Source organism: Ranitomeya imitator, chromosome 1 (genome assembly GCF_032444005.1).
Source record: "Ranitomeya imitator isolate aRanImi1 chromosome 1, aRanImi1.pri, whole genome shotgun sequence".
NCBI classification, from domain to species: Eukaryota; Metazoa; Chordata; class Amphibia; order Anura; family Dendrobatidae; genus Ranitomeya; species Ranitomeya imitator.
In genome coordinates, this window is record NC_091282.1 from 648,131,811 (window position 1) to 648,156,592 (window position 24,782).

The window sequence follows — 24,782 nt, forward strand, 5'->3', positions numbered from 1 at the left end:
ATGTACACAGTGACTGCACCAGCAGAATAGTGAGTGCAGCTCTGGAGTATAATACAGGATGTAACTCAGGATCAGTACAGGATCAGTAATGTAATGTATGTACACACTGACTGCACCAGCAGAATAGTGAGTGCAGCGCTGGGGTATAATACAGGATGTAACTCAGGATCAGTACAGGATCAGTAATGTAATGTATGTAGACAGTGACTGCACCAGCAGAATAGTGAGTGCAGCTCTAGAGTATAATGCAAGATGTAACTCAGGATCAGTACAGGATCAGTAATGTAATGTATGTACACAGTGACTGAACCAGCAGAAAAGTGAGTGCAGCTCTGGAGTATAATGCAAGATGTAACTCAGGGTCAGTACAGGATCAGTAATGTAATGTATTTACACTGACTGCACCAGCAGAATAGTGAGTGCAGCTCTGGAGTATAATACAGGATGTAACTCAGGATCAGTAATGTAATGTATTTACACAGTAACTCCATCAGCAGAAGAGTGTGTGCAGCTCTGGAGTATAATACAGTATGTAACTCAGGATCAGTAATGTAATGTATGTACACAGAGACTGCACCAGCAGAATATTGAGTGCAGCTCTGGGGTATAATACAGGATGTAACTCAGGATCAGTAATGTAATGTATGTACACAGTGACTCCATCAGTAGAAGAGTGTGTGCAGCTCTGGAGTATAATACAGGATGTAACTCAGGATCAGTAATGTAATGTATGTACACAGTGACTGCACCAGCAGAATAGTGAGTGCAGCTCTGGGGTAAAATACAGGATGTAACTCAGGATCAGTAATGTAAAGTATGTACACAGTGACTCCACCAGCAGAATAGTGAGTGCAGCTCTGGAGTATAATACAGGATGTAACTCAGGATCAGTAATGTAATGTATGTACACAGTGACTGCATCGGCAGAAGAGTGAGTGCAGCTCTGGGGTATAATACAGGATGTAACTCAGGATCAGTAATGTAATGTATGTACACAGTGACTGCACCAGCAGAATAGTGAGTGCAGCTCTGGGGTATAATACAGGATGTAACACAGGATCAGTAATGTAATGTATGTACACAGTGACTCCACCAGCAGAATAGTGAGTGCAGCTCTGGAGTATAATACACCATGTAACTCAGGATTAGCACAGCATAAATAATGTAATATAATGTAAAATATGTTATTGGTGTCCGTCAAACCCTGAGTGTAACTGTGGTATGTCATTAGTCACACTCTCCTGATAGCAGTGGATACTGGTCTCATACTTTTGCGCTGGTTCCTGATGTTATACTCCTGGGTAATGTGTCGACTGATGGAGGTCTGAACAGCAGACTGATACTTTTCATCTCTATGGATTGCCAATTGTTAATATATTTCACAGTTTGCATCATTTTGAAGTGACAAATTTATTTTCATTTATTTACAGGACAGGATCCTATTCGGGCACCCAATCTCAGAAGTGCCTTCTACATCCTATAACAGAACTAAGCACAGACATAACACTTGTGTGACTCCCCACCTCTATTATTGCAGGATGTTACTGTGATAGAGATGTTCTTCTGGTCGGCCGGGTTCTGGACGATACACAGGAGCTCCATGTCTTGGTGGTCCGGGGGTACTGATATCTGGATGGTGCTTCCATCACCATACAGCTGATATGTAGAGTCCTGGTGTCTGGATTTCCAGGTGTAGGAGAGATCTGATGTGTGTGATGTGACAGAACAATGTAGGGTGATATTACATTGTTTTTTCGTGTTTGCCTTCTCTGTGATTACATTTGGCTGCGTGATGGGCTCTGTAATAAAAAGAAAAATAAGTAAGTAGAATAAGCAAAATACATCGTGAAGGAATGTGTTTATAGTATATACTTTTTGAAGAAAAGTATGCGCTCCCTCCACATCCCACTCACTTCCCATTCTATATCCTAGAAGGCACTACGCCAAAACGCGCGTTGGGGTGGGTGGCTCCACGGTACTACAGGTAATTTCTCTGGTTTTTATGCATTTTATGCTAATGGACCCTTGGTCTTGCACTTTTTCTTATGTTTGGCTGTTAGCCTTTATGGATTTCGTATGCTTACAGTGTTTCTCCACTTTTGGAAATTATTCTGTCATTGTACAATGATAAACACTTTAGCACAATGCACTTGCACTTTCGACCTGAATGTCATGTTTACTTGGCCTGAGGATTCCTACTCTTTTTGCCTGTTATATCACTGTGGTCCCATCGTTGTTTTGACTTACTATTGTCATTTCCCTGTATAATTTTCAATATTCTTGGACAACATATTTTATTGTGATTTCAATAAAGTTTTCTATTTTTAGTAATTTTGGTTCCATTAGTGCTTTTTTTCTGGTATGATTATCCCATACATTAATGTAGAGTTGGCCCCTCTGCAGATATAACAATTTCCGCTCTTCTGGGAAAGATTTCTACAAGATTTTGGTGGCATCAATGGGACTTTTTGCCATTTATGAGGTCAGACACTGTTGGAGGAGAAGGGCAGGCTCAGAATTTCCATTATTGGATGAGGTTCTGGGTTTATGTTCTTATCACCAAACACCCCCAACCTTGTCTGTATGGACCTTTTGTATCGGGCATAGTCATGTGGAGCAGAAAAGGACCTTCCCCATATTGTTCTCACAAAGCTGGAAGTTACAATTGTTCAAAATGTCATAAGGATTTTCCCTTGAACTAAGTGGCCAAGGCCAATACCTGAGGAACAAGCCCATTGTATTATCACTCCTCCACCAAACTGTAGAGTGGGGCCAATGCCGTTAGTGGGTCATATTCTCCTGGAATCACCAAACCCAGACTCCATCAAACGTCAGATAGAGAAGTGTGATCCGTCACTGCAGAGAACACTTCTCCTGCAGAGTCCAGTGGTGGTGGCTTTACACCATTTGATCAGACGCTTGGAGTTGTGCTTGGTGATGTAAGGCTGCATGCAGCTGCTTGGCAATGAAGCGCCTAGTGGGGTTGCAGTGTTTGTGCTGATATGTTAGGAGGTCTGCACTCTGCTGTTATGAGGTCAGCAGAGCGTTTGTGACTTTTCTGACCACTGCTCCTCAGCACTCGGTGAACCCCTCTGTAACCTCTGGCAATGGGACTGAATTAATAACCCGAATGTAATGATTCAAAGGTTCAGCTCATCTCTGATAACAGCTGAGAAGTGATCTCCGCAGAACGGAAAGTGTGAGTCAATATGAGACTCAAAATGAAAAATTTCAAATGGTATAACTCTTGAAACTGGTAAGGAACTAAAAATCCAAGTACATGAGAAACTTTCAGAACTTCACATTATACTATTATTCAACTCTTTTTTCACATAACGTGTATGTATCTGACATCCACCTACACAGGAAGGAAAGCAGTGGAGGTCTAGTTTGTAGAACACTTGACCACACATGGTTTTTGGCAGCTTCATGACCGACACCGGTGGGTGGGAGTGCTATTAAGTTTTGTGCTATAAAGATGTTTTAGTCATATTTATTATTTTCTTTTAGAAATTTATTTATAGTAGAACAATATGTGTATGCCACAGTATATACTGTAGATGATGTCTATACAGTATAAAGAGTAGACACGTCATGTATCAATGGTGTAGACTGTTGCTAGCAGCAGTGGCAATGCATGTATTTTATGCACCCCTTAGCCCGTGGAGCCATTGTTGTTCCCTGAGTTCCTTCCACCAGTCCAATATTGAACCCCTTATTTTAGAAAAATATTTATGTAATTATAGTTTAAGCTTTGACCCACTCATTTTATTTTTTTTGCTGAACTTAAGACATAAAATTTGAAAAATAAAAAGTTATATGTTGTTATATTTTAACAACATACTTTTTTTTTTATAAAATTTTCATATAATGTTATTACCTTTGCCTTATTCTTAACCGTATCAGTAGCCATAACCTTATCACTAACCCTATTCCTATCCCTAGCCCTTACTCTAGCCCTAGCCATTTACAAAATATTTTTTCTTCCTATTAAAGTCACTAGATTTCCCTTTCATTTCCCCCATAAATTATGAGGCCAACAAAAGTTCCCCCCTAAACACATTCTGATGTCATCACAATGAATTCCTTCAAATGATGCCCAAACTGTGATCCCCTCACAGCCCTTCATAGAGTATAATGGCCCCCACATAGCCTTGCAATCCATGTAATGGCCCCCACATAGCCCTGCAAACTGTACAGTGGCCTACCACATAGCACTGCAAACTGTAGTATGGCTCCCACATAGCCGTACAAACAGGATAATATCCCTCCACATAGTCCTGCAAAAAGTGTAATGGCCCCCACATAGCCCTGCAAACAGTAAAAAAACCACATAGCCCTGCAAACTCTATAATAGTCCCACATATTCTTCCATAAACTATAAAGGCTCCCAAATTGCCCTCCATGCAGTATGATGACCCCCCACATAGCCCTTCAAATATTATTATGGCCCCACACATAGCCCTCCATATGGTATAATGGCCACCACAGTGTTTTCCTATAGTATAAAGGGTCCCACATAGACCTCCAAATATTATAATAGCCTCCTCATAGCCCTTCAAATATTATAAAGGCCTCCACATAGCCCTCCATATAGCATAATGGGCCCCACACATCTTTCATATAGTATAATTTGCCCCACATTGCCTTCTGCATATTATACTGCACCCCACAGTGCCTTCCATATAGTATAACGCACCTCACATTGCTTTCCACAGTTTAATGGGCCCCACATAGCCCTCCAAATATTATAATGGCCCCCACACAGCCCTCTATATAGTATAATGGGCCCCACATAGCTCTCCATATAGTATAATGGGCCCCACATAGCCCTCCAAATATTATAATGGCCCCCACACAGCCCTCTATATAGTATAATGGGCCCCACATAGCTCTCCATATAGTATAATGGGCCCCACATAGGCCTGTACTAAATGAGTAAAAAAAAAAAAATACTCACCTCTCATTGTTCCATGGCTGCAACGTGTGGTCTGAGGCACCGCACACCTCGATGAAACATTATATACTAGAAAGAAAGGAACCTATAGGAGGAGAATGCAGCTGCAACATCTTTTTCTGTATTACAATACACAAAATTAGGAGATATTCTTTACATACACCTACACCTATCTAAAGAGAGATTGTGATTTTTCTGAGTCCTCCAGAGTGAAAGTGACTAATTTGCCTCGCTTGGCATCTATATGCTGTAGTAGGAGCTAAATACCATTGAAGCAAACACTCAGCTTTGAGAAGTATCAGATCTATTCAGAATTTTAGTCCCTGGTTGCAAATAAGAATATTTCCATTCACTGACAGGAAACATAGATCTTCAAAATGGTGAGTAAATAAAAATATTAGAAAGGTGCAGAACATCTCATTATGTAATGAGTAAACTTTACTTACATAAAAGCAGGAAAGCAGGAAACCCCTTTAAAGCCATTTATAAGTTTTATGAGGGGGTTTCCTAGTACTCAGGAGATCTGAGCAGCTCAGGAGAAGATGATATATCATACTCTAATATAAGTGTTAACCACAAAGCGATTGCAGAAACTTCATGAACTAAGGTACTCGCGACTGATAAACCTTCCGCAGTAAGTTTTCTGAGAAAGTAATGCAGGATCTGTGACCGCGACTGCAAGTCATGAAATGACACCACCTGGCCCCAGCATGCACGTACAAATATTATAGAAATTATGTATTTTTTATCTACAGACAGCCAAAATTTTCAACTGTATAAAAAGTCCTGGACCGCACATCCAAAAGTTATACATTATTCTACTGTGGCTTGGGAAAAATGGGCAAAATTAAACATTCCGATCAGACTGTATGAAGCCCACTGCCATGTCATTGTTGACCATTCAATGGTTTCCCAACTTTACAAGTGCGGCACCATGACCACTGGCAGGGAGAGTGACCTGGTGTCCCACAACGCCCATGCTAAAAGGTTGAGTGCCCATGGCTCTACACCACAACATCCCACAGACACAGCAACAATGGCCACCACACAGCACCTAAAAAACCCACCTTCTACAAGCTCACATACTGTGAACTGAGCAGTGCCACAAACTGATCGCCTCCATGCCACGCCGCACTGATGCAGTTCTTGATGCAAAAGGAGCCCTGACTAAGTATTCAGTGCATTTACTGAACATACATTTCAGTAGGCCAACATTTGCGATTGTAAAATCATTTTTCAAGCTGCTGTTATAAAGTATTCTAATTTACTGAGATAATGGCTTTGGGGTTTTCATTGGCTGTAAGCCATAATCATCAACATTAACAGTAAGAAACACTTGAAATAGACCATGCTGTTTGTAATGACTCTATATAATATAGGAGTTTCACTTTTTGTATTGAAGAACTGAAATAAATTCACTTTTTGTTGATATTCCAATATCATAGGGGTCCAAGATGTGGGATATGCATACCAGGATGGGGACATATATACCAAGATGGGGGAAATGTATACCAGGAAGGGGTCCAGGATAGGGGACATAAATACTATGAGGAGGCCCAGGATGGGGGCATACATACAAGGAAGGAAGACATACAATATATACCAAAATGGGGGAAATATATACTTTGCAGGAGCGCAGAATGGGGGACATATACTGTACAGTACGTACACCTGCAAGGGGCGGAGGATGGGGGACATTACTGCATAATTAACTGGGAGTGAACTTGTATGTCTTTATATAGTGGGTACGGAAAGTTTTCAGACCCCTTTAAATTTTTCACTCTTTGTTTCATAGCAGCCATTTGGTAAATTCAAAAAAAAAATCATTTTTTTCTCATTAATGTACACTCTGCACCCCATCTTGACCAAAAAAAACAGAAATGTAATAATTTTTGCAATTTTTTAAAAAAAAACTGAAATATCACATGGTATTCAGACCCTTTGCTCAGTATTGAGTGGAAGCACCCTTTTGAGCTAGTATAGCCGTGAGTCTTCTTGGGAAAGATGCAACAAGTTTTTCACACCTGGATTTGGGGATCCTCTGCCATTCTTCCTTGCAGATCCTCTCCAGTTCCATCAGGTTGGATGGTGAACGTTGGTGGACAGCCATTTTCAGGTCTCTCCAGAGATGCTCAATGGGGTTTAGGTCTGGCTGGGCAAGTCAAGAATGGTCACAGAGTTGTTGTGAAGGCACTCCTTTGTTATTTTAGCTGTGTGCTTAGGGTCCTTGTCTTGTTGGAAAATAAGCCTTCGGCCAAGTCTGAGTTCCAGAGCACTCTGGAACAGGGTTTCATCCAGGATATCTCTGTTCTTGGCCACATTCATGTTTCCTTCAATGACAACCAGTAGTCCTCTCCCTGCAGCTGAAAAACACCCCCATAGCATGATACTTCCACCACCATGTTTTACTGTTGGGATTGTATTGGGCAGGTGATGAGCAGTGCCTGGTTTTCTCCACACATACCGCTTAGAATTATCACCAAAATGGTCTATCTTCGTCTCATCAGACCAGAGAATCTTATTTCTCACAGTCTGGGAGTCCTTCATGTGTTTTTTTTGCAAACTCTATGTGGGCTTTCATATGTCTTTGCACTGAGGAGAGGCTTCTGTCCTGTCGGGCCACTCTGCCATAAAGGCCCAACTGGTGGAGGGCTACAGTGATAGTTAACTTTGTAAAACTTTCTCCCACCTCTCTACTGCATCTCTGGAGCTCAGTGATCTTGGGGTTCTTCTTTACCTCTCTCACCAAGGCTCTTCTCCCATGATTGCTCAGTTTGGCTGGTTGGCCAGGTCTAGGATGACTTCTGGTGGTCCCAAACTTCTTCAATTTAAGGGTTATGGAGGCCACTGTGCTCTTAGGAACCTTGAGTACTGCAGAAATTCTGTTGTAACCTTGGCCAGATCTGTGCCTTGCCACAATTCTGTCTCTGAGCTCCATGGCCAGTTCCTTTGACCTCATGATTCTCATTTGGTCTGACATGCACTGTGAACTGTGAGGTCTTATATAGACAGGTGTGTGCCTTTCCAAATCAAGTCCTATCAGTTTAATTAAACACAGCTGGACTACACTACAATGAAGGAGTAGAATCATCTCAAGGAGGATCACAAGGAGATGGACAGCATGTGACTTAAGTATGAGTGTCTGAGCAAAGGGTCTGAATACTTGTAACCATGTGATATTTCAGTTTTTCTTTTTTAATAAATTTGCAAAAATGTCTACATTTCTGCTTTTTTTCTGTCAAGATGGGGTGCAGAGTGTACATTAATGAGAAAAAAATGAACTTTTTTGAATTTACCAAATGGCTGCAATGAAACAAAAAGTGAAAAATTTAAAGGGGTCTGAAAACTTTACGTACCGACTGTAAGATCTAGAAGGCTACAAGGGCCCAAACAACTGACCAACATGCAGGTTGGGGCCCAGATCCAAATTTTGCACCGGTGCACATCAGACTCTAGATACGCCACTCTGGAAAGTGGTTGGCATATTTTAGGTGTTTGATCGCCTGGGCCTCTCTGACCTTTCCCGGCGATGGGCCTCTCTGACCTTTCCCGGCGCCTGCGCACTGCAGTACTTTGCTCTGCCCTCAACAGGGCAAACAAAGTACGCCTGCGCCGGAGCCGCAGCATGAAGGCAAGAAGAGGACGTCATCGTAAGAAGATGGGAGGCCCCGGACCAGACTGCGACACCCATTGGATCGGACCACCCCCCAGGTAAGTATAATCTAACCTCTTTTTTTCTCATCTTTCAGGTTACATTGGGGGCTTATCTACAGCATTACAGAATGCTGTAGATAAGCCCCTGATGCCGGTGGGCTTAGCTCATCTTCGATTTTGGGGGTGACAGGTTCCCTTTAATGGACATAGGGGCAGATCCTGCACTTACCGTACACAGTGAGGATATAGGTTGCATGATGTATTTCATTATTTGTCAAAGTCACTTCTGTGGTGTAGACTCCCGAATCCTCCATCCTCAAGTCATTAATATGTAATTTTGTCCCATTATTGGATAATTTCAGACGATCAGTAAACTGAGAATCGTAGATGGTAATCTCAGATTTTTGATACATGACCGCTCTGGTTGATGTTTTATTTTGGGTTTGAAATTTCCAGATAACATCATGAGAAGGAAGTGATAGATCCGGGTCGTATAATTCTACAGAATGGTGTAGAAGACCGGCCACCTGCCTAGTATTAGCTTGTTCTCCTGCAAAAAAAAAAAAAATAGTAAAGCTGATGAAATTTTACTTGACACAAAGAGGTACACTGACTTTTAAATAATAAGGAAGTGCCCATGTGTCAATGGTCAGAAGCGGCCACAGTGCTTGAAGGCTATGTACAACTTTGTACAGAATTGTTATTATTGTTCATTTGCTTCTCTATTACATAATTTTTGCTCCTGCAGAGTGAGAGTCTTTCATCTAGTTTATGCTTTGCAAAATGGTGCAAATTCTCAGTGCTCCTGCTCGTGACAGCTCTCTTTGCTCTCCCACTCCATTTTCTCAATGTTACAGATAGCAGGAAGAAGGGGGATGGGATGGTACACAGATCTGCAGTGGACAGAGAGGAAAGTATTTAACGTTTTATGGAGGGCAGAGAAAACAGACAAGGAGGAAAGCACATGAAAACAAAATAAGTGCAGGATAGAAGCAGCATCCTGCATATACACAAAGACCTCACGTCCAACCTATATTACTGGGAGGGACACTCCCACAAGAGAAAAATCTGAAGATACATGCAGGCTTCAAACTGCATATCTGAAAATGAATAAGGGAATGAAGATTGCTGCCTGATACTTAGCACAATGTTACTAACTAAAGGTAGCCAATAACATGTAACAATTTTTGCCTGCTAAAGCCTTTAAGTCAGATACATTAACGTTTATAAGGGTTGTTTAATGAAATCAATCCTTTCCCATTCATTGCCAACTTTTGGTGATGCCTGGGAATGTATATTTCTTCTCATACACATGACCCCTTTTCCACAGCCCTTCTACGTCCCGCTCTCTGACTACTGAATATGTGATTGGATGCCAGGTCTCGCTCCGATGACATATCTCCATGTAATGCACAATATTCCTTCTGTCTCAGAGGTTGCAGAGTTTGGGGAACATAAACTCTACTGATTATTCCTTCCGACACCCCTAACACATATAAGCTTGGCTCAGGTAGTATCATGCAGTCAGACACCTCCTGCAGTGACTTATCTCCCCTAAGAGCAAAATATTGTGAATATTAAAATCCAACATAACTGACATCGACATCGACCCAACATCATTTATTGGGAGACAATAAGGACACCACCACACATGATGGTCATAGCAGTGGTAAAATAGCCAGGTTCTCACTACTACGGCTATAGTGAGGGTATTCTGATGAGATTTAGAATCTTTTGATTTAGAAATACAATGTAATTAGATCAATCAATTAAATGTGTTGTCATGGTGCAGAGAAGTCTTCCGACCCTCTTAGACTATAGTATCCTCTGATCTTCCCTGGGAGTCACATGTTTGGCAGGGCGAGAGAATGAAATAATATTTGAATGATTCAATTACTTTTTCTCATGATCATACAACATCCATGATCCATGATAGGCATGACAGCATCAATGAAGATGACTTGGTACTTAAATCACAAATATTTTTTTTTGTGGTTGCTTTGTCATCTATGTACACCATAGTAAACCCACTTTGTAGAAAAAAAATATGTAATTGCACACAGATTTTGAAGAAACTTAGCAGGACGTTGTTCTAAACATCTTGGATCACCAACACCAGATCTTCTGTGTATGAGGCTTGTGTGAATCCTTCTGTCTACTGCTACAGATGGATCTGGATAAGTTGGAAACTTGGGCTGAAAGGTGGCAGATGAGGTTTAACAATGATAAATGTAAGGTTATACACATGGGAAGAAGGAATCAATATCACCATTACACACTGAACGGGAAACCACTGGGTAAATCTGACAGGGAGAAGGACTTGGGGATCCTAGTTAATGATAAACTTACCTGGAGCAGCCAGTGCCAGGCAGCAGCTGCCAAGGCAAACAGGATCATGGGGTGCATTAAATGAGGTCTGGATACACATGATGAGAGCATTATACTGCCTCTGTACAAATCCCTAGTTAGACCGCACATGGAGTACTGTGTCCAGTTTTGGGCACCGGTGCTCAGGAAGGATATAATGGAACTAGAGAGAGTACAAAGAGGGCAACAAAATTAATAAAGGGGATGGGAGAACTACAATACCCAGATAGATTAGCGAAATTAGGATTATTTAGTCTAGAAAAAAGACGACTGAGGGGCGATCTAATAACCATGTATAAGTATATAAGGGGACAATACAAATATCTCGCTGAGGATCTGTTTATACCAAGGAAGGTGACGGGCACAAGGGGGCATTCTTTGCGTCTGGAGGAGAGAAGGTTTTTCCACCAACATAGAAGAGGATTCTTTACTGTTAGGGCAGTGAGAATCTGGAATTGCTTGCCTGAGGAGGTGGTGATGGCGAACTCAGTCGAGGGGTTCAAGAGAGGCCTGGATGTCTTCCTGGAGCAGAACAATATTGTATCATACAATTATTAGGTTCTGTAGAAGGACGTAGATCTGGGGATTTATTATGATGGAATATAGGCTGAACTGGATGGACAAATGTCTTTTTTCGGCCTTACTAACTATGTTACTATGTTACTATGTCTCTTCATGTGATCCCAGACAGATCGGACAATGTGAGATCAGGGCTCTCTGGGGGCCGGATCATCACTTCCAGGACTCCTCCCTCTTACTGACATTGGCTGGATGTTGGTGGTCATTGTCCGGCTGCACAATAAATATGGAGCCAATCAAACACCTCCCTGATGGTATTACATTCTAATTATTAGGCTAGGGTCACTCCGAGAGAATGGGCCCTTTTTGCTAATCATCCTCTGTTCAAACTCTGATCAAATTGCAATCACACTGTGTTCCAATTTTCCCGGATGATGAGAAGATGGAAAAAAAAATTCTCCATCTTCTCCATTCTGTTAGTCTGTGAAAATTGGACTGCATTCAGATGTCACCCGAGGGCAGTGCGATTTTTTCCACAGACTCATTGACTTGCATGCCTGAGTGCGTGTCTATTTTCAGATTTAAATCGGACATGCTGTCATTTTTTCCTTGGACAAACTTGATCTGAGGAAAAAATTGGACATGTGCATGGACCTATAGCCTAACATTTGTCCGAGTGCGATCTGACGTTTTGTCGAATCGCACTAGGACCATAAATATGGTTGCCTGAACCCTTAGAGATAACATTGATCCTGACTAAATCTCAAACTCCGCTTACTGAAATGCAGTCACAAACTTGTAGGACCCTCCCCTGAGCTTCACTGTTCCTGCAGACCCTCATTATTGTGCCGCTCTCCAGCCCTTCTGGAATGAGATGCCTTCTGCTATAGCCAAAGAGTTCACATTTTGACTCTTCACTCCAGAGCACCTGCTCCCATTGTTCTGCATCCCATTTATTATGTTTTTTGTGCTTAGTTGACTTACTTGATCTTATTTCCATGTGAGAGGACTGATTTTTTGCCAAAGTTCATCCATGAAAAAAACATTCCTTTTCTGGCTGCTGTAAACATTAGCTGGATGTAGCTGGTCTTACTGGTTGCTGCCAGTTCTGAGCTGATGGCATTGCTGGACATCTTAAAGGGGTTGTCCACTACTAGGACAATCCCTCTTGATCTAAATATTTGGCCCCCATTAAATAAAACAGCCTATACTCTCTTCCGGTGCCGGCACTGTTCCAGTGGTGTTAGCACTCCCAGTCCTGGGGGTCTTGTGCAGTTATTATGACACATGAGCCGGTGTTCAATCAACGCTGACATCACTGTCTCCACCTTCGGACATTTTGAACATGAAGAGGAAGCCTGGGCTGCATGTTCAATTCGTACGAAGGTGGGGACAGTGACGCCAGCACTGATCTGACACCGGCTTACATGTCATAAGAACCGTACGAGAACCCCGACACCGCTGGAACGGCACTAGCATGGAAGGTGAGTATAGGCTGTTTTATTTTATCGGGGCCAAACATTAAAATCAAGAAAGGTTTGTCTTAGTAGTGGACAACCCCTTTAAAGTAAAGTAAGAAAGAACAAGGAGCACTTGAGTGCTAATCTGGCTCCCACAGAGCCCTGATCTCACATAATTCTGTCTGTCTGTGATCACATGAATAAACAGAAGGACCTGCACCAGCGACATCCATAGAAGATCTGTGGTTAGTTCTTCAAGATGTTTGGAACAATCTCTTGCCAAGAACTTGCAAAAACTGTGTACAAGTGACCGAGACGTGGCTATAGAGGTGAAGGGCTAGCATACTAAATATAGGTTTGATTTATATTTCTCTTTTGATCATTCACTTTGTATTTTGCTAATTGATAAAAATAAACCATTAACTCTTCAGTTTTTGAAAGCTTCTTTGCAGCATTGTTTTGTCACCTTCCTAAAACTTTTCCACAGTCCAGTATAAAGCAGATATCACAAGCTAATTATTAGAGCTGAAATGAGATCATTTAACCCCTTTACCCCCAAGGGTGGTTTGCACGTTAATGACGGGCCAATTTTTACAATTCTGACCACTGTCCCTTTATGAGGTTATAACTCTGGAACGCTTCAACGGATTCTGATGATTCTGACATCGTTTTCTCGTGACATACTGTACTTCATGATAGTAGCAAAATATCTGTGATATTACCTGCATTTATTTGTGGAAAAAAACAGAAATTTGGCGAAAATGTTGAAAATTTAGCAATTTTCCAACTTTGAATTTTTATGCCCTTAAATCACAGAGATATGTCACACAAAATACTTAATAAGTAACATTTCCCACATGTCTACTTTACATCAGCACAATTTTGGAACCAAATTTTTTTTTTGTTAGGGAGTTATAAGAGTTAAAAGTTGACCAGCAATTTCTCATTTTTACAACACCATTTTCTTTTAGGGACCACATCACATTTGAAGTCATTTTGAGGGGTCTATATGATAGAAAATAACCAAGTGTGACACCATTCTAAAAATTTCACCCCTCAAGGTGCTCAAAACCACATTCAAGAAGTTTATTAACCCTTCAGGTGTTTCACAGGAATTTTTGGAATGTTTAAAAAAAAAAGAACATTTAACTTTTTTTCACAAAAAATTTACTTCAGCTCCAATTTGCTCTATTCTAGCAAGGGAAACAGGAGAAAATGGACCCGAAAAGTTGTTTTACAATTTGTCCTGAGTACGCTGATATCCCATATGTGGGCGTAAACCACTGTTTGGGCACATGGCAGAGCTCAGAAGGGAAGGAGCGCCATTTGACTTTTCAATGCAAAATTGACTGGAATTGAGATGGGACACCATGTTGCGTTTGGAGAGCCCCTGATGTGCCTAAACATTGAAACCCCCCACAAGTGACACCATTTTGGAAACTAGACCCCCCAAGGAACTTATCTAGATGTGTTGTGAGAACTTTGAACCTCCAAGTGTTTCACTTATAACGCAGAGTCGTGAAAATAAATAATCATTTTTTCCCACAAAAAGGGTTTTTTAGCCCCCAAATTTTTATTTTCCCAAGGGTATCAAGAGAAATTGGACCCCAAAAGTTGTTGTCCAATTTGTCCTGAGTACGCTGATACCCCATATGCTGGGGTAAACCCCTGTTTGGGCGCACGGGAGAGCTCGGAAGGGAAGGAGCACTGTTTTACTTTTTCAACGCAGAATTGGCTGGAATTGAGATCGGACGCCATGTCGCGTTTGGAGAGCCCCTGATGTGCCTAAACAGTGGAAACCCCCAATTCTAACTGAAATCCTAACCCAAGCACACCCCTAACCCTAATCCCAACCGTAAATGTAATCCAAACCCTAACCCTAACTTTAGCCCCAACCCTAACCCTAACTTTAGCCCTAACCCTAAATTTAGCCCCAACCCTAACCTTACTTTAGCCCCAACCCTAACTGTAGCCCTAACCCCAACCCTAACCCTAGCCCCAACCCTAACCCTAACCCTAGGCCCAACCCTAACCCTAGCCCTAACCCTAGCCCCAACCCTAACCCTAGCCCTAACCCCAACCCTAGCCCTAATCCTAGTACTAACCCTAACCCTAGCCCCAACCCTAGCCCTAACCCTAGCCCCAACCCTATCCCTAGCCCCAATCCTAACCCCAACCCTAACCCTAGCTCTAACCCTAATGGGAAAATGAAAATATATACATTTTTCTAATTTTATTATTTTTCCCTAACTAAGGGGGTGATGAATGGGGGTTTGATTTACTTTTATAACATTTTTTTTAGCGGATTTTATGATTGGCCGCTGTCACACACTAAAAGACGCTTTTTATTGCAAAAAATAGTTTTTGCGTCTCCACATTTTGAGAGCTATAATTTTTCCATACTTTGGTCCATAGAGTCATGTGAGGTCTTGTTATTTGCGGTACGAGTTGTCGTTTTTATTGGTAACATTTTTGGGCATGTGACATTTTTTGATTGCTTTTTATTCTGATTTTTGTGAGCCAGAATGACCAAAAATTAGCTATTCAAGAAATTTTTTTTTTGGGGGAGGGCATTTATACTGTTCTGCGTTTTGTAAAATTGATAAAGCAGTTTTATTCTTTGGGTCAGTACAATTACAGTGATACGTCATTTATATTTTTTTATGTTTTGTCGCTTTTATACGATAAAAACTAATTTATATAAAAAATAATTATTTTTGCATCGCTTTATTCTGAGGACTATAATTTTTTTCTTTTTTCTTTGATGATGCTGTATGGTGGCTCGTTTTTTGCGGGACAAGATGATGTTTTCAGCGGTACCATGGTTATTTACATCTGTATTTTTGATTGCGTGTTATTCCACTTTTTGTTTGGCGGTATGATAATAAAGCGTTTTTTTTGCCTGTTTTTTTTAAAATTTTTTACCGCATTCACTGAAGGGGTTAACTGGCGGGATACTTTTATAGGTGGGGTCATTACGGACTCGGCGATACTAAATATGTATACTTTAATTGTTTTGTTTTTTTATTTAGATAAAGAAATATATTTATGGGAACAATATTTAGTTTTTTTTTCTTTATTTAGGAATTTTTTTTTTTTTTTTACACATCTGAATATTTTTTTTTACACTATAACATTGCCCCAGGGGGGCATCATGTTATAGTGTCAGATCGCTGATCTGACACTTTGCACAACACTGTGTAAGATGAGCGATCTGACATGCAGGGCTGCAGGCTTACGAGCGCTTGCTCTACCGGAGGTATCCCCACGGCAATTTTGGATCTGTGTCATGCAGGGAGAAGGAGGTAGGAGACCCTTGGAGCAACGGGATCACATCGCGTTGATCCGGGGGTCTCAGGGAAGCACGCAGGGAGCCCCCTCCCTGCGTGATGCATCCCTATACCGCCGGAACACTGCGATCATATTTGATCGCGGTGTTCCGGGGGTTAATGTGCCAGGGGCGGTCCGTGACCACTCCTGGCACATAGTGCCGGATGTCAGCTGCAATAGTCAGCTGACACCCGGCTGCGATCGGCCACGATCGCATATGACGTACTATCCCATCGGTGGTCCTATGGGCCCACCTCGATGGGATAGTACGTCATATGTCAGAAAGGGGTTAACAAAAGATGGGTGCCACCATTTGGCATTCTAACACACCTTCATTTACATAGTAACATAGTTATTAAATTTGAAAGAAGACTTTAAGTCCATCTAGTTCAACCAATATCCTATCCTAACATGCCCTAACATGTTGATCCAGAGGAAGGCAAAAAAAAAACCCATGTGGCAAATAGTAAGCTCCACACTGGGGAAAAAAATTCCTTCCCGACTCCACATATGGCAATCAGACTAGTTCCCTGGATCAACGCCCTATCAAGGAACCTAGTATATATACCCTGTAACATTATACTTTTCCAGAAATGTATCCAGTCCCCTCTTAAATTTAAGTAATGAATCACTCATTACAACATCATACGGCAGAGAGTTCAATAGTCTCACTGCTCTTACAGTAAAGAACCTGCGTCTGTTATTATGCCTAAACCTTCTTTCCTACAGACGTAGAGGATGCCCCCTTCTCCCTGTCTCAGGTCTATGATTAAAAAGATCATCAGAAAGGTCTTTGTACTGTCCCCTCATATATTTATACATTAAAATAAGATCACCCCTTCGTCTTCGTTTTTCCAAACTAAATAGCCCCAAGTGTAATAATCTATCTTGGTATTGCAGACCCCCCAGTCCTCTAATAACCTTGGTCGCTCTTCTCTGCACCCGCTCCAGTTCAGCTATGTCTTTCTTATACACCGGAGACCAGAACTGTGCACAGTATTCTAAGTGTGGTCGAACTAGTGACTTGTATAGAGGTAAAATTATGTTCTCCTCATGAGCATCTATGCCTCTTTTAATGCATCCCATTATTTTATTTGCCTTTGTAGGAGCTGCCTGACACTGGTCTGTTATGAAAGGTAATTCAGTACCACAATGGACATAGAGGTCAGCGCACATACAGTGACCTGGCAATAACCCAAAAAACAAGAACGAGCTCTGAGACGTGGGAACTCTGTTGACCGCAATCCCTAATCCTCTCCAACAACACTAAAGGCAGCCGTGGATTGCGCCTAACGCTCCCTATGCAACTCGGCACGGCCTGAGAAACTAGCTAGCCTGAAGATAGAAAATAAGCCTACCTTGCCTCAGAGAAATACCCCAAAGGAAAAGGCAGCCCCCACATATAATGACTGTGAGTTAAGATGAAAAGACAAACGTAGAGATGAAATAGATTTAGCAAAGTGAGGCCCAACTTTCTGAACAGAGCAAGGATAGGAAAGGTAACTTTGCGGTCAACACAAAACCCTACAAAAACCACGCAAAGGGGGCAAAAAGACCCTCCGTACCGAACGAACGGCACGGAGGTACACCCTCTGCGTCCCAGAGCTTCCAGCAAGCAGGAAAAAACAATTAGACAAGCTGGACAGAAAAAACAGCAAACAAAGTAGCAAAAGTGGAACTTAGCTATGCAGAGCAGCAGGCCACAGGAACGATCCAGGAGGAAACAGGTCCAATACTAGAACATTGACTGGAGGCCAGGATCAAAGCACTAGGTGGAGTTAAATAGAGCAGCACCTAACGACTTCCCCACATCACCTGAGGAAGGAAACTCAGAAGCCGCAGTACCACTTTCCTCCACCAACGGAAGCTCACAGAGAGAATCAGCCGAAGTACCACTTGTGACCACAGGAGGGAGCTCTGCCACAGAATTCACAACAGTACCCCCCCCTTGAGGAGGGGTCACCGAACCCTCACCAGAGCTCCCAGGACGACCAGGATGAGCCATATGAAAGGCACGAACAAGATCGGGAGCATGGACATCAGAGGCAAAGACCCAGGAATTATCTTCCTGAGCATAACCCTTCCACTTATCCAGATACTGGAGTTTCCGCCTTGAAACACGAGAATCCAAAATCTTCTCCACAATATACTCCAACTCCCCCTCCACCAAAACCGGAGCAGGAGGATCAACAGATGGAACCATAGGCACGAATGGAATAAGTTATGTATGGAAAAAGAATCTGGAAGGGTCAGACGAAAAGACACAGGATTAAGAACCTCAGAAATCCTATACGGACCAATAAAACGAGGTTTAAACTTAGGAGAGGAAACCTTCATAGGAATATGACGAGAAGATAACCAAACCAAGTCCCCAACCCGAAGTCGGGGACCCACACAGCGTCTGCGATTAGCGAAACGTTGAGCCTTCTCCTGGGACAAAGTCAAATTGTCCACTACATGAGTCCAAATCTGCTGCAACCTGTCCACCACAGTATCCACACCAGGACAGTCCGAAGACTCAACCTGCCCTGAAGAGAAACGAGGATGGAACCAGAGTTGCAGAAAAACGGTGAAACCAAGGTAGCCGAGCTATCCCGATTATTAAGGGCGAACTCAGCCAAAGGCAAAAAGGACACCCAGTCATCCTGATCAGCAGAAACAAAGCATCTCAGATATGTTTCCAAGGTCTGATTGGTTCGTTCGGTCTGGCCATTAGTCTGAGGATGGAAAGCCAAGGAAAAAGACAAGTAAATGCCCATCCTAGCACAAAAGGCTCGCCAAAACCTCGAAACAAACTGGGAACCTCTGTCAGAAACGATATTCTCTGGAATGCCATGTAAACGAACCACATGCTGGAAAAACAATGGCACCAAATCAGAGGAGGAAGGCAATTTAGACAAGGGTACCAAATGGACCATCTTAGAGAAGCGATCACAGACCACCCAAATGACTGACATCTTTTGAGAGATGGGAAGATCTGAAATAAAATCCATAGAGATATGTGTTAGGTCTCGAGTTCCCGCTTCTGCACAGGAGGAATCTCGAGCCATCTCCGCTGCGGTCTCCCATTCTTATCCAGCCGCAGTGGAGTCTGCTCAGCAGGGACGTCGGTCCCAGCGTCTTGCTCAGTCTCACTCTGTACAGAGAGTTACTGCTGCTTCTTCAGCTTCTGCCATGAAAGCCAGTGCTGGTCAGCAGCGAGCAGACTTCTCTGGGACTAAGTCCTTGTCTGCACACACTGAGCATGCCCAGGGCAAGATCTCCCGTTGGAAATCGAGGGTCATGTGCTCAGGCCCTGCAGCACATTCCATTGGTCCTCTTGGCAGGTCTTGGAAGGGCAAAGTTTCTGTGGCCACTTCCTGTGCTGCAACTATATAAACTGCGCATGACCGCACGGCTATGCGCTAGTGTACATTTGCATACGTGTGTTTGTTGTGAGTGCAAGTCGTCCTTGGATACCCCTTCCCTATTGAATGTCTGTTCGCGGAAGGTGTATGGTTGCTATCTAGCGCCCGACTTATCCTACAGCACAAATCACACATTACAGCGTCCAGATGTTGTGACCACCAGTACGGCGCCGTGCACTTCCTCTGTGCTTTCCTTGCCCAAGCCTGGGTGGTTAGTGGCGTTCGTCAGTGCGGCACCGCATGCACTCTTGTGCCCTAAATATTGTTATTTTCCTTACACACCCAGTTGCGGTGTTGTGCCAGCAAGGGTCTAATCAGACTTCAATCCTAGTTGGGGTTGAGTTCGCTGACTACTTGCTCGCGCTCTATGTGCGGAACAGCGATCCTGTGATGCAACAGGATCGCTTCCTTCACGCTGGGTGAAGTCTAACCCACGTGTTTATACTTATGAGTACCGCCATATAGTCCATCATTACTTGGCAGCAGGTTCCATCTCTGCACGGTGGACCCCGGGCTGCGAACGCACCATACTCTATCTGTATCATTATTTGGTGCGTTCCGCTAGCCCTAACATTACACTAGCGCCAGGGTCTGGCTAGTAATGACGGACAAACAGCAATCCTTGCGGTATATCCAGCAGCTGGAGGGTAGGTTGGCGGCTCTTGAGAGCGCAACCTCAGCTGTGGATGTTACCGCAGTTGCTGTACAGGCTGCTAGCGTGGCTGCAGCAACCCTGTCCATTGCCACCCCTGCTCCGACATTTTCTCGCCTCCCGCTGCCAGAAAAATTTTCTGGTGATGGCAAATTTTGTAGGGGATTTGTGAGTCAGTGCTCTATTCACCTCGAGCTCCTGGCTGCACGTTTTCCCACAGAGCGTGCTAAGGCGGGATTTATAGTGTCTCTCTTGTCGGACAGGGCGTTGGAATGGGCTACGCCGCTGTGGGAGCGTGGCGATCATGTGGTGCAGAGTGCTCCGCTGTTTCTGAGCACTCTGAAACAGGTCTTTTTAGGACCTCAAGTCACCCATGATTCTGCGCTCCAACTGCTGGCATTAACTCAGGGTGAGTCCTTGGTCAGTCATTTTGCCGTCCAATTCCGCACTTTTGCTGCTGAGCTGGATTGGTTGGATAAAGCTCTTATTCCCATATTTTGGAGGGGCCTGGCTGATCACGTTAAGGACGCTCTGGCCACTAGGGAGCTTCCTGCCACACTGGAGGAGTTAATAACTGTCTCCACTCGAATTGACCTCCGTTTTAACGAGCGGAGGTTAGAGCGAGCCCAGTGTAGGCAGAGGTTTTGGCTGGCTCCTACCTTCGCCAAACCTCTGGAATCTCCGGTCCTGGTTCCTGAGTCACATGAGGCCAGGGAAGAGTCACAAGCGGGATCTAAGTCCCGGACCGCTTGTGCACTCAAGGTCTGTCATGTTTGCCAGCAGTCAGGACATCTAGCCACCAGATGTCCTCAGCGGTCGAGGAAACGTCAGCGTCTAGTGGTAGTAGGTGGAGGTACACTAGACACGGCGACGTTTGCCTCTAAATTGTCCTTTAAGGGGACAATTACTATAGGCTCATTCTCCCACTCGGTAGAGCTCTGCGTGGATTCTGGGGCGGAGGGCAATTTTATGTCTTCTGCCTTCGCCCAACGTCACGCAATACCCCTGGTTATGCTAGCTCAACCAGTAACGGTACGAGTGGTGAATGGGTCGACACTGCCCTCACAGATAACACACCAGACCATCCCTTTTACTCTGTCCATGTCGCCATCTCATCAGGAGATTATATCTCTGCTCGTCATTCCTGAGGGAATTGATGAGGTCCTGTTGGGAATAACTTGGCTACGGTACCACTCTCCTCATATCGAGTGGTCCTCAGGCAGAATTCTGGGATGGGGCGAATCTTGTGGGGGTAGGTGTCAGAGGGAGTGCGTTCAGGTTGCTACTACAGAGGTACCCGCAGATCTTTCCTCTCTCCCCAAGCAGTATTGGTCTTATGCAGACGTGTTCTCCAAAAAGGCGGCGCAGTTCCTTCCGCCCCATCGCCCCTATGACTGTCCTATTGATCTCTTGCCTGGTGCTGAGCCTCCCCGGGGTCGAGTCTATCCGCTATCTCTCCCGGAGAAGGAGGCAATGTCACAGTACATCCAGGAAAATCTGGCAAGAGGATTCATTAGGAAGTCAGTGTCACCTGCTGGGGCAGGGTTCTTCTTCGTGCAGAAGAAGAATGGGGAATTGCGTCCATGCATAGACTACAGGGGTCTTAACGCCATCACCGTTAAAAATAAGTATCCTTTGCCCTTGATATCTGAGCTCTTCGATAGGCTTCGGGGAGCAAGGGTATTTACTAAACTAGATCTGCGGGGTGCTTACAACCTGATTCGCATCCGTGAGGGGGACGAATGGAAGACGGCTTTTAACACCAGGGATGGGCACTATTAATATCTGGTGATGCCCTTCGGGCTCTGTAATGCCCCAGCCGTTTTCCAAGACTTTGTGAACGATATCTTCCGGGATATGCTTTCCACCTCGGTCGTAGTCTATCTGGATGATATTCTCATCTACTCTCCAGATATTGACTCCCACCGGAGAGATGTTTGCAAAGTCTTCGACCTCCTACGGGCAAACTCCCTCTATGCCAAGTTGGAGAAGTGTATGTTTGAGCAGGAGTCCTTACCTTTCCTAGGCTACATCATCTCTGCCCAGGGATTGGCTATGGATCCTGCCAAAATACAGGCTGTGATGGACTGGCAGGAACCCCATTCTCTTAAAGCGGTGCAGCGCTTTATGGGGTTCATTAATTATTATCGCCAGTTCATTCCGCGCTTCTCAACTTTGGTAGCTCCCTTGGTTGCCCTCACCAAGAAGGGGGCGAATCCCAAATTGTGGTCTGAGGAGGTCTCCAAGGCCTTTAACTCTATAAAGTCACACTTCGCTAGCGCTCCCATCCTACATCGCCCCGATTTTGATAAGCCATTTATCATGGAGGTGGATGCCTCTTCTGTTGGTGCTGGAGCAGTCCTCTTCCAAAAGGATGCTCAAGGTCGGAAGCATCCTTGCTTCTTTTTCTCCAAGACCTTCTCACCAGCAGAGAGGAATTATTCCATCGGGGACAGGGAGTTGCTAGCCATGAAGTTGGCTTTCTCGGAGTGGAGACATCTCTTGGAGGGAGCACGTTTTCCCTTCCAAGTCTTCACAGACCATAAAAATTTGGTGTACCTGCAGACAGCCCAGCGGTTGAATTCTCGCCAGGCCAGATGGTCCTTATTCTTCTCCCGGTTTCATTTCACCCTCCATTTTCTTTCTGGGGAGAAGAACATTTGGGCCGACGCTCTCTCTCACTCCGTTGTGTCATCTGCGGAGGAGGAGGAGGAGCCTCGGCTTATTGTCCCCACCGAGAGCTTGAGAACTGTGGCCCCGGTTTCGCTAGAGTCTGTGCCTCCGGGCAAGACTTTTGTACCATCCAGTTTGCGACCGGAGGTTCTCTCTTGGGCACACTCGTCCAGGGTGGGTGGAGATTTTGGTACCAAAAGGACATCTGAGTTACTGGCGAGGACATACTGGTGGCCGCATATGGCTCGTGATGTCGCAGAGTATGTTCGGGCTTGTGTCTCTTGCGCAAAGAACAAGACTCCTCGGCAACGGCCAGCTGGTTTGCTTTATCCTCAGGCCCTGGGAGATGGTCGGGATGGACTTTGTGGTGGGCTTACTCAAGTCTCGTAACTGCACCATTATCTGGGTGATCACCGACCATTTTTCCAAAATGGTGCACTTGGTGCCTCTTCCACGGCTACCTTCTGCACGGGCGTTGGCTGTCTTGTTCGTCAAGCATATCTTTCGCCTACACGGTATGCCAGACAAAATTGTTAGTGACCGGGGTCCCCAGTTTGCGTCTCGATTCTGGAGAGAGCTTTGTCGTCTACTCAGTATTGAGTTGAATCTCTCTTCGGCATATCATCCCGAGACGAATGGGTTGGTAGAGAGGGCCAACCAGACCTTGGTCACATATTTACGACATTTTATTTCTGCCAGGCAGGATGACTGGGCATCCTTGCTACCGTGGGCAGAGTTTGCACTTAACAATGCCGTAGCCGACTCCACCGGTCAGACTCCATTCCTCCTAAATTACGGCCAGCATCCGCGTGTTCCTGTGCCCATGCCTGTGTCTTCTGCTGACTCCAGGGTGGCAGACTGGGCTGTGGAGGCACGGGACATTTGGGACCGCACGCAGGATGCCATTCGGGCCTCCAAGGAGAGAATGAGGTCCTCCGCCGATGTTCATCGGCGCCCCGCTCCGACCTTTGCTCCTGGCGACTTGGTGTGGCTCTCCGCCCGTAACATCAGGCTGCGAGTTGAGTCCACTAAGTTTGCTCCTCGCTACTTGGGTCCCTTCAAGGTTCTCGAACAGGTTAATCCTGTGGTCTACCGTTTGGCTCTTCCTCCACGCTTGGGTATCACCGACACCTTTCATGTGTCCCTCTTGAAACCCGTATACATGTCCCGGTTTTCCGAGTCATCTGCCGGGACATCGGGTTCGTCTACGGATGATTACGAGGTGAACGCTATTTTGGGGTGCAAGGTGGTACGCGGCAAAAAGTTCTATCTGGTGGATTGGAAGGGTTATGGCCCAGAGGACAGGTCATGGGAGCCTGCTGAAAACATTCGGGCCCCACAGCTCATTGCTGCCTTCGAGCGTAGCGAGGCCCAAGGAGGGGGGGTAATGTTAGGTCTCGAGTTCCCGCTTCTGCACAGGAGGAATCTCGAGCCATCTCCGCTGCAGTCTCCCATTCTTATCCAGCCGCAGTGGAGTCTGCTCAGCAGGGACGTCGGTCCCAGCATCTTGCTCAGTCTCACTCTGTACAGAGAGTTACTGCTGCTTCTTCAGCTTCTGCCATTAAAGCCAGTGCTGGTCAGCAGTGAGCAGACTTCTCTGGGACTAAGTCCTTGTCTGCACACACTGAGCATGCCCAGGGCAAGATCTCCCGTTGGAGATCGAGGGTCATGTGCTCAGGCCCTGCAGCACATTCCATTGGTCCTCTTGGCAGGTCTTGGAAGGGCAAAGTTTCTGTGGCCACTTCCTGTGCTGCAACTATATA

The 24,782-nt window shown here is 44.5% G+C and overlaps 1 protein-coding gene across 6 annotated transcripts in view; it reads right to left on the reverse strand.

Annotated features, from left to right (window-relative positions):
- LOC138638820 (SLAM family member 5-like) overlaps positions 1-24,782 on the reverse strand; it is a 137,955-nt gene that overhangs the window by 43,904 nt on the left and 69,269 nt on the right. For all 6 annotated transcript variants that reach the window (XM_069728463.1, XM_069728484.1, XM_069728453.1 and 3 more), the window contains exons 2-3: positions 8,841-9,161; positions 1,524-1,799 (exon numbers count right to left, since the gene is read on the reverse strand). In XM_069728463.1, the coding sequence (XP_069584564.1) occupies positions 1,524-1,799; positions 8,841-9,161 (597 nt within the window). The remainder of the gene's footprint in view (positions 1-1,523; positions 1,800-8,840; positions 9,162-24,782) is intronic.